Source organism: Vigna radiata, chromosome 5 (genome assembly GCF_000741045.1).
Source record: "Vigna radiata var. radiata cultivar VC1973A chromosome 5, Vradiata_ver6, whole genome shotgun sequence".
Classification (NCBI taxonomy): domain Eukaryota; kingdom Viridiplantae; phylum Streptophyta; class Magnoliopsida; order Fabales; family Fabaceae; genus Vigna; species Vigna radiata.
The window spans coordinates 1,001,738-1,011,296 of record NC_028355.1 but is presented as its reverse complement, the minus strand read 5'-3'; the positions used below and the strand labels follow the sequence as shown (position 1 = coordinate 1,011,296).

At 26.1% G+C, this 9,559-nt stretch overlaps 1 protein-coding gene across 2 annotated transcripts; it reads right to left on the bottom strand.

Moving 5' to 3' along the window:
• Positions 1-6,332: 6,332 nt before the first annotated feature.
• On the bottom strand, positions 6,333-8,654 carry LOC106760194 (bidirectional sugar transporter SWEET17). 2 transcript variants are annotated; one of them, XM_014643657.2, is made up of 6 exons: positions 8,399-8,652; positions 8,227-8,263; positions 7,861-8,071; positions 7,538-7,699; positions 6,753-6,872; positions 6,333-6,579 (listed from the first exon to the last, which is right to left on the bottom strand). In XM_014643657.2, exons 1-6 carry the CDS (start codon positions 8,430-8,432, stop codon positions 6,433-6,435), a joined length of 711 nt encoding a protein of 236 aa, XP_014499143.1. In that variant the 5' UTR covers positions 8,433-8,652; the 3' UTR covers positions 6,333-6,432. The 2 variants fall into 2 exon arrangements, with proteins under 2 accessions (XP_014499143.1, XP_014499142.1); XM_014643656.2 differs by lacking the exon at positions 8,227-8,263 and having other exon boundaries at positions 8,399-8,654.
• Positions 8,655-9,559: the final 905 nt, after the last annotated feature.

The window sequence follows — 9,559 nt, the reverse complement described above, 5'->3', positions numbered from 1 at the left end:
ATTAGTTTGTGTTAATAAACTTCAAAAAAAAACTATAGGAAACTTTTTTGTTCTAATTTCAAAATTTTTTAAATGGCACTTTATGAGTTAATTATCATATAAAAATTTATCTTTATAAAACATTTCATAGAAAGAAAAAGAAGCATTTCAACCGTATATTAACTTCTAAGATAAGATTATTAGATATAGTAACAGCATATGCGTTTCTTAATTTTTCATTTTATTTTTTTAATAGTACATTATGAAAAAAATAAAAAATAATTTTTAAATTTTTATAACTTGAAAATTAAAAACGACTTTATATCATATAATTTAAAAATAAAAAAATATTTTTAAATTGTGTGATCTAAAAATAAAAAATAATTTTTGAATTATAATTTAAAAAGTATTTTTAACTTTAAAATGACTTAATTTTAAAATTATTTTTAAGTTTCAAATTGTAATATATATATATATATAAAAGGTGGTGCAGAAAGAAGCTTCCATACTCTAAACATATAACTCTAAGGCCTATATTGTTTGGCCCAAAATCTACGCACGTGAAAGTGGTGTGCTTCGTGTAACTTAAAAACAATTAGCAAAGCACATTACAAAACTCTGTTTTATAATCAACAGGATCACAATTTAAAAAAAAAAAAACAATTTAAATTACTGAATAATAAATATTATTATATTATTTCTAGCTAAATTGTCAGTAATATTAAAATATTTACGAATATGTATACACATAAATACTGTTGTGGATTGTTTCGTGAATCTTTGCTGCTCATTAAAATTCATTGGAAAATTAATTTACATATGCTTAAATTAAAAAATGATTATAGAGGTTAAATTTCATTGAAAGTAATATGATTCATAAAAAAAATGGTTAGAAAAATAATAGTTACGAGATAAATCGCATATTCAATTAAATATTACTTAAATTGATTCTTATATAATTTTTAATTTCTTTAGTTTTTCATTATTTCCCATGTATATAAAGTTATTTTATTTTATTCACAACTTATTTGGAAAAAGCTTAAAATATGGAATAACTTTTACGTTTTGTATTTAAGTTGTATTTATTAATGATTTTTGAAGAAGATCAAATAAACAGTATCGTGTTATAATCTCATAAACTTTAACTCTTAGCTAACAGCAAGTCTTAATTTCACATTAATGGTCTTAACATTTTTCTCGTATTAAAATTACCAAAAGAAATACTAAAAACTTAATGTCGTATTAGAAGTATTAGACTATATTAAAAATTGGTATCTACTCCACGAATGTTCATAAATATTTTTAATAATATCGAGATTGACTTTTGCACTTTTTCTTTTGTGTGGAATACAATACAAATTCTCTAAATAATTTCCAATAAAAAAATACACTATAATAACTTTAATTTTTTTTTTTGCTTAAATCTTATATTAAATTATATAGAAAACCAAACTATTCAGTGTAATGTATTTGTAATGTGTCTAATAAACGGATTATATTTAATTGATAATTATTAAAATAAACTCGGTTAATTTAGCTACATTTTCTTATATATATTTAATTATAATAATATCGTCACATTTAATATAATGATGAATTTAACGTCTAAGATTACTAAAGCTGATATAAAAATGTGTGCATAATAATGGATTAACTTTAACTTAATTTTCTAATGTTTGAAATAAGAAATAAGTTTAGTTGAGTTCAGGGTTTATAAAGTAGAATTTCACAAAATATATGAAATTATGGATGAAATTTTTATCAATGGAAATAAATTCGTTGATAAATTTAACTTATCAATAAATTTTATAAAAATAATTTAAAATTTTAATTATCAATAAATGTATTATTGAAGGATTTTTTGTTAATAAGATTATCAGAACTCAATTTATTTATTGATGGATATGTTGATAATGTATGTTTCGTTTACTGACGAATTTTTTTGTTAGTAAATCGGTTAATAATGTATATTTCATTTATCGATAAAAAATTTGTCGATAAAAAAAGTGACAAATTTTTCACTCAAATCTTGCGTCCAACATTTTTTATTCATCTCTATTCTCTTAAAAAATGTGATGTATCCCTCGTTATCTCTAATTTCTCATAGTCACAACACCTAGGATCTTCATCTTCATCTCCAAAAATAGAACCATGACACAACCCGCAACACCTCATTGGATCTCTTCTCACGGCCACAACTCGCAACACCTCCAACCACCAACAACGATATAGATAGAAACTATAACAGACACTGGTAGCTCTCACGTCAGCACTTGGCGAAGATCGCGAGTAGATGACGCACCATGCACTCGCTGGAGAGCTTCCATTGTGTCACAATAAGAATGCAGATCCACATGCTTCACCACCATTTGAGCAACACCCACTTGCATCTCCACCATTATAACCAATTCACTCACCATAAAACTAGCAACTCCATCGTCAGGTGGTGCATATGAAATAGATTTGTGTCATTGGGCTAAAAATCCAAAAATTTGGCAGTGAATGACAATATGGGTAGGAAAATTTGATTTTGTTTTGCTTGAAAAAAGCATAAATAAAAAAAATGAAACCCTAAAACAAAGAAGAAAAAGAATAACGAAGAAGAAGAATCAAATCGTGATGTTTACCGATAACGATTTTATTCACGGATTTTTTACCGTCAATAAACATTATTAATTTAATTTATCAATAGATTTTAAACATCACCAATGAATTTTAATCATTGATAATATCAATTTTTATTGTAACGTTTTAAAACCTATGAGTCAAGAATAAAATATTGATTAAAATAAAGTGTGTTGAGAAAATATTAATTAAATCTTGTTCATAATATATAAGATGAAGCTTAATTTTAAAAAGATTCAAACAATTCTTAACTCAGTGTTCAACTTCAGCAAACTAATGATCATCTTATCCAAAATAGTCAGAATTTGATCTCATTGTTATCAAAGAGTTCACAACTAAACAGATGTTTAGAAAAAAAAAATTACAATCGAATTGATTTTTAATAATCCAAATATAAGTTTAAGTTTCATATTATATAGAAATGAAAAAGTGAAACATCACATCAAAATGAAAAGTCATAAAATCCTTATCGTAAGGTTTTGGATTGAGAGAGGTATCAATTCCTAATGTGATTGGACTCAGGTCTCATTGGTTTTGTGTCACTCGAGTGAGTCTCCTCCCCTAGTAAATCCAACAATAGTATCAAAGTCAATAATTGATCTTGATAAGCGACTCAGACGTGAACTTCCTTCCTCAATAAACCCAACATTGATATCTTATATAGAATGACCAACACAAAAAAATTAGGAGAATTTCAAACACCCAATTAGTAAAACCCAAGTTCTTTAAGGTAGGACAATAATGTTGCACATCAATTTCAAAAAAACCAATATAAACAAGGCCATTGTCCAATATCTTTCTCAAGGTATTATGTCAAATGATTAAAACAAAGAAAAACAAATGTTGTACCATTATTAACCATTCACTTTGTGTACATTCCTGGTTATAAGATTAATCATAATTCACCAAGTTGTATAAAGTGATTTGAAAAGTACACTTAAAAGCAAGAAACATTGTTGATTGAGTACTTCACACATGATATTATTAATCAAATCTAGGCTAAAATGGAAAGAATGTTAACAATTTGGTCTCATGTGTAATCTACCTTCAAAACAGTTGCATATCAATGTTCTAACCTTTCACCATTTCAAGAACAAACATCTTTAGAAATTGAGGTTAGAGTTTAACCGCAATTACTTCACAACAATTTTCGTAAGTTGCTTTTAGAAAAGAAAATGACATATGTAATAATCACTTACAAAATCCTTCGATAAAGAACTTAAAAAATTCCTTTAATAACTTCATTCAATTTCTTTAATTAGAAAGATACAGCACCAAATGAAAGTCCAGTATAAAATCTTGAGGTAATAAATTTATATATAAAATATTTAACTTTTTTATTTTTATTTAATATGATATTTTGAATATGAGGATCATATTATATTATATTCACGATTCAAAGTTTTATATTGATTATACATAAAGTTAATTCACAATATATATAAATATATAAATAGATATAAATATTATCTTACAATCTAATTTTATAAAATTAAATTAGATTTAAAGTTTTGTTTTAATAAAATTTGATATTTGTTAAGACGAGCATTTGACATTAATATCATTAATATCATTGATTCATCTTTTCTTAAATCGCTAGGAAACTACAAAACCTAATGAGATATTAATTTAACTTTTAACACCACTTCTCAGTTGAAGACAATGAACCCTAAAATATCTAATTAACTAGACTAAAGCAATAACTTGAAAAAACTGTTAAAGGAGGAGTAATTTTTAAATATAACACCCACAAAAAGCTAAATAAAAGATAATACCTATACCATCCTAACAAAATTTCCTTCAATGTATTACTCCTTTAATGATATATAGTCTATGCTTAATAATTGGATTGTTGCTGGTGTGGTTTTGTAATGTCACACGTTAAAATTACTAGAGTATTTAAGTTAATTTCACAAGTTTTTCGGAAAAGAAAAATTATTACTTAAAACATCATCTTCATCAATTTTAAAAATTTTAAAAAATCTTTTTATTTATTTATTCTCAAACAACTGTAGTTATATATAGGTTAAAACTATTTAGGCGTTCCTATTTTCGTAAGGCATCCCCAATTTGGTCCCTTTCTTTTAAACCTTCTCAATTGAGTCCTCATAAGTGTTAATTTGAAATAAATTAGCCCCTGCCGTTAAAAATTGTTAACGGTGTTAAAATTGTGCATAGGTGAGTAAATGACGTGGTTAAAATTCTCGTTTTGAAGTGTTAAAATTGTGCAGAGGTGTTAAAATTGTGCAGAGGAGAATGGGAAAAATTTGAACACCTCTGCATAATTTTAACACCTCAAAAGGAGAATTTTAACCACGTTATCTACCCACCTCTGCACAATTTTAACATCGTTAACGATTTTTAACGGCAGGAGTTAATTTGTTTGAAATTAGCATTTATAAGAATTCAATTGAAAATATTTAAAAGAAGAGGATCAAATTGAAAATACCTTACGAAAATAGGGTAACCTTATATATAATTATATAATGTCATTGCTCTAAGAATAAATTTTGGTTAAAAGATATTACTTAACTTTAAACAACCGCTATAAGCATTTACATAATAAAGAACCTTATATGACTCTTATAAAGGTGGAGTGTTGATAATTAGATATTGGTATTTAAAATCATCCAATTTCAAATAAAAGTAGGAAAAAGGGGAAAATATTTCTTTTTTTTAATTTTATTTTTATGCTCAATTAAAACTAATGATGACTCTGTTGCTGTTTGCATTTATTGGTTTATCAATTTTCAACAACTTAGTCATCAAATTCCCCTCTAACTTTTTTTTTAATTTTTAAAAAATATTATTGTTTACAAATCACTTTAAGCTTAATTATTATTAATTGTGATAGTTTAGTAATTATAGCCTATTGGTTACCATCACAAACTTTTTTGTAAATTAAAACTATGTTAATTTGTAAAAAGAATCATTTAACTTTTTTTCTAAATTTTGACTTTAATTTATATAAACTAATTTTAACTATTTAATTTTTTTTGGATATTTTTTAAAAGCTAATTGATAAGTATATCTATTCTCACATGATATAAAGAAAAAAAAAATGAAATACAAATGGAAGAAAGATAAAATGGATAAAGGACATGGTGTGGTTCAAATCCGTACCCTCTTTCTTATCTTATCCCATTTCTGACAATTTTATCAACTAGATTCGATCTTATCTCATTACAACTCTAAATATAAATATTAATTAAAAAAATATAGTTTATAAATACATAAATGAATAATTATATTTTAACACTTTTTTACTTTAAATTTAAGTGACATACTGAACGTAACTCATACATAAACGTGTCATTATACTATTATCGTAACTCACACTCACAAGTAGACGTGTTATTATACTATTATCGGACGTAGATACCACTAATTTATACATTTAGAATTTCTTTTATTAATTATATAAAATAAATAGTGTATCCCATTTAAAAACTGAAAACATGAAAATCCAATAATGAAATGCAAATAGAAGATGAGATATTCTTAATTTTCTTATTAATTTAAAAAAAAAGTTAAATAACAATAATATAAAACTGAAGAAACTTTCCTCTTACATATATAGAAAAAGAGTGACAAAATTTAACATTGATTAGATGTAAACTGTAGTTGTCTATATAATAGCTGTGACATATTAAAAAAAAAAAAAAAAACATAACATTTATCTCACATGTCTCTGTTTGAAAAACTCTTTGGATTAATTAAGAAAGCAATTGAAGATTGAATTACTTTTTCATATATAATTTGAAAAGATGAAACAATAAAGAAAGAAAAAAGGTGAAATGATGAAGGTTGCATAAAAGTCGAAGCAAACTAGGTGGCCCTGTGCTGTGAGATCAATGGTTCATGTTGCAACCCTTCTTCCAATCTGTTCTTTGAAGCTTCTTTTCCACCATTTCTGTAGATTGCATATAGCACCAGTTGTATCGTCCCCAGCAAAAATCCAGAACCATTTGGCACCTTTTTTTTCAATATAACAAAATACTCATTATTATTTGACATTTTTAATTCAATTTCTAAAAACAAGTTTTCTTTATATATTTAGAAATCACAGTTTACTCATTTTTAGATAGTTATTATAAATATTAATAAACTCATATTATAGAATTAAATTTATGAGAGTGCAAACTTACCCCGAGGATAACATCATGAACAAGAACAGCATACAACAACCAAACGCCACCGTTTAGGAAGAAGAAAAATGAAAGCCAGAATGGCATATATTCCACACTTTTTGTAGTAACTACTGTTTTCTGAAAATATATATATAAGAAGACAAGAATTAAAAGAATGAAAACTCAAATAGTTATAACTTAAAAAAGCAAAATGAATCCCATTCTAGGTTAATAACACAGTTAATTATCTTCTAGTAGTTAAGAAAAACAAAAATCATTCATTTCTTACATCAAATTTCTAATATATATATATATATATATATATGCAATTGTCAGTGGTGTGGTATGATGTAGTTGTCAGTAGTGTAACTAGTAGGTGAAATGCTATTTATCACGTGCTGGATCTAATCCAACAAAAAACCATGATTGATATGAGCAAGTGGGAGATGCTGTTCAAAAAATCTATGACCAGTGGGACACGAATTCCATAAAGAAGAAAATGCATATAAAGAAACCAAAGAGAAAGAGTATCATGAACAAGGACATGTTGGAGGTTTCTCCAAAAACATAAGAGAAAAAAACCTTTTAAATAATCGAATCCTTCAATCAGAAACAACATTAGATTGCCTATTTATGTTGCATCAACTAAATTTGAATTATAAAGAAACTGGTTTATATTTAAGGTAGGAGTGAATATTAATCAATCACATGTAAGTTTGAATTTGTGTGTGAAATTTGGATACCAGTTTCTGTGTATGAATTCAAGAAAATAGAGATAGAAAACTAGATTTGGTGAAACTTACCATCACAGAAAGAGGTGAAGAATACATAACAATGTTCAAACCTGCTCCCATAGTACCAACTGCACTACTTCGAGAATCTCCTTGCAAAGCTAAAAGGGTTGTAGTCACTGCTGCTGCAAAGATCACCACATCCAAAATCACAGCCAGAATAGCAGTTCTAGCCTGAAATCGAATCAGATTAATATGTATCTATCACAACTTAATAATTCTGTGAGTTGAACTATTGAAACTGCTTTATTGTGCTTTTCATTATTCTTCAATATCAGTAAGAATTTTAACATCAAATCTTTTGAACAATAAGATTATAACATTCTACAACATACCCTAATCCCTTTTGGTGCATATATGAGAAATAGAATGATATAGATTGTCTCCACCAAGATGCCAAAACCATTAACAGTTGCCACTAAGTACTCTCCAGATTTTATGATTCCATAGTAAGTCCACAGAGAACAGTTAAGCAATGTGCAAATGTATGGAAGGCTTGAGAAATCTTCAGTGGATCCGTGCTTCGTTATTTTCCAAAATGTTGGTCTGCATCATTTAGCAATACACATCAGATATATATATATATATATATATATATATATATATATATATATATATATATATATATATATAATATAAAGAGAGAGGAAAGTAATAAAAGGTGAATTGTTGAGGAGTAGAATAGGTTTGAGAGAACTGACACAGGAGAAAGAAACATGAGAATTGAGATGATGTTACCTGCATCAAAACAAAGAAAAGAAAAGTCATTATTTTGTGTTTATGAATTAATGAAACACCCTTTTGGGAGCATAAACCAAGACTGTCAAAGAAATTGGGGAAAATGTGAGAGTGTACTATGTTGTTGTGTGTTACCTATGACTCCGAAAAAGAAACTGAGGTCTTCCATATGATGTTTTGCAGAAGAATAAAGTAGGTTGTTTTTGAGAATGGTTGTGTCTGTGCATATATTTATGGAAGAAGATGGTTGAGAAAGAGGTGTTGAAAGACTGTAACCTGTTTTAGACAAGAATTGAAACTTGACAACGAAAATATCATAAGAAGTTGACGTCAAAACCAGAAAAATTATTGCTCCTAAACAGTAGCAGGTGGAGTTGTGGCCACTAGTTCAGACAGTTTTCAAAATGTGTTGTTTTTAATGAAAATTTGAATGCAGGAAAGTTATTTTCTACAATAACTTTTTATAAAGAACCATTTAATAAATTTATTTTAATAATGCACGTTATGTTTAAATTAGTAAACTAGAAAAAGATAAAGTTTACTTGAAATTTTAAATAAGTTGTGTAATAATTGTATATGAAATTTTAATTGTAACACTGTCAAAAATGTCTGTCTCATTGATTTGCTCTCTCACGTCTTTTCAATATAAAAAAGGCCAAGTAATTAAGAACCACAAACTTTCGTGATATAAATAGAGAAAAGAAAAAAAACACGTGTCTCTATCTTTTTACACAACTTTAAAGAGTTTTCTTTTTTAAATATATATATATATATATATATATAATAATGGTATTTAGAATAATTTTTTTTTATAATATTTAAATCTTATTTATGTGTTCTTGATTCATGTAATTATTATTATTAATTATATAATAATTTTAAACCAATTACATAATACACGTAAATATAAAAAAATATTATCTAACTATTATTATCTTATATATAACTTTTATTTAAGTTTAGAGTAGAGTATACGCTTTAAGTGCCTGTTTTGCTTATCTATTTAAAGTAATATTGATTTCAACTAGAAACCGTGTTGAATTTAATAATATCTTTGGAATTATAAAATTTATAATATTTTAAAAATCTTCTGAAAAATCTAAAAAAAAAAAGAGAAATTATAAAATCATCAACCAAACGTTAACATGCTAGATGGTTGCGGATTGTCGTTGTTTTCCAGATTTGGTATTCAAATGGAAAATGATTATGTTTATAAGAGAAAATTGATTTAAATTAAGAAAAGAATGGTACGTATGAAATGAATTATAGTATGTTAAAACTTGTCTGGGAAACTTA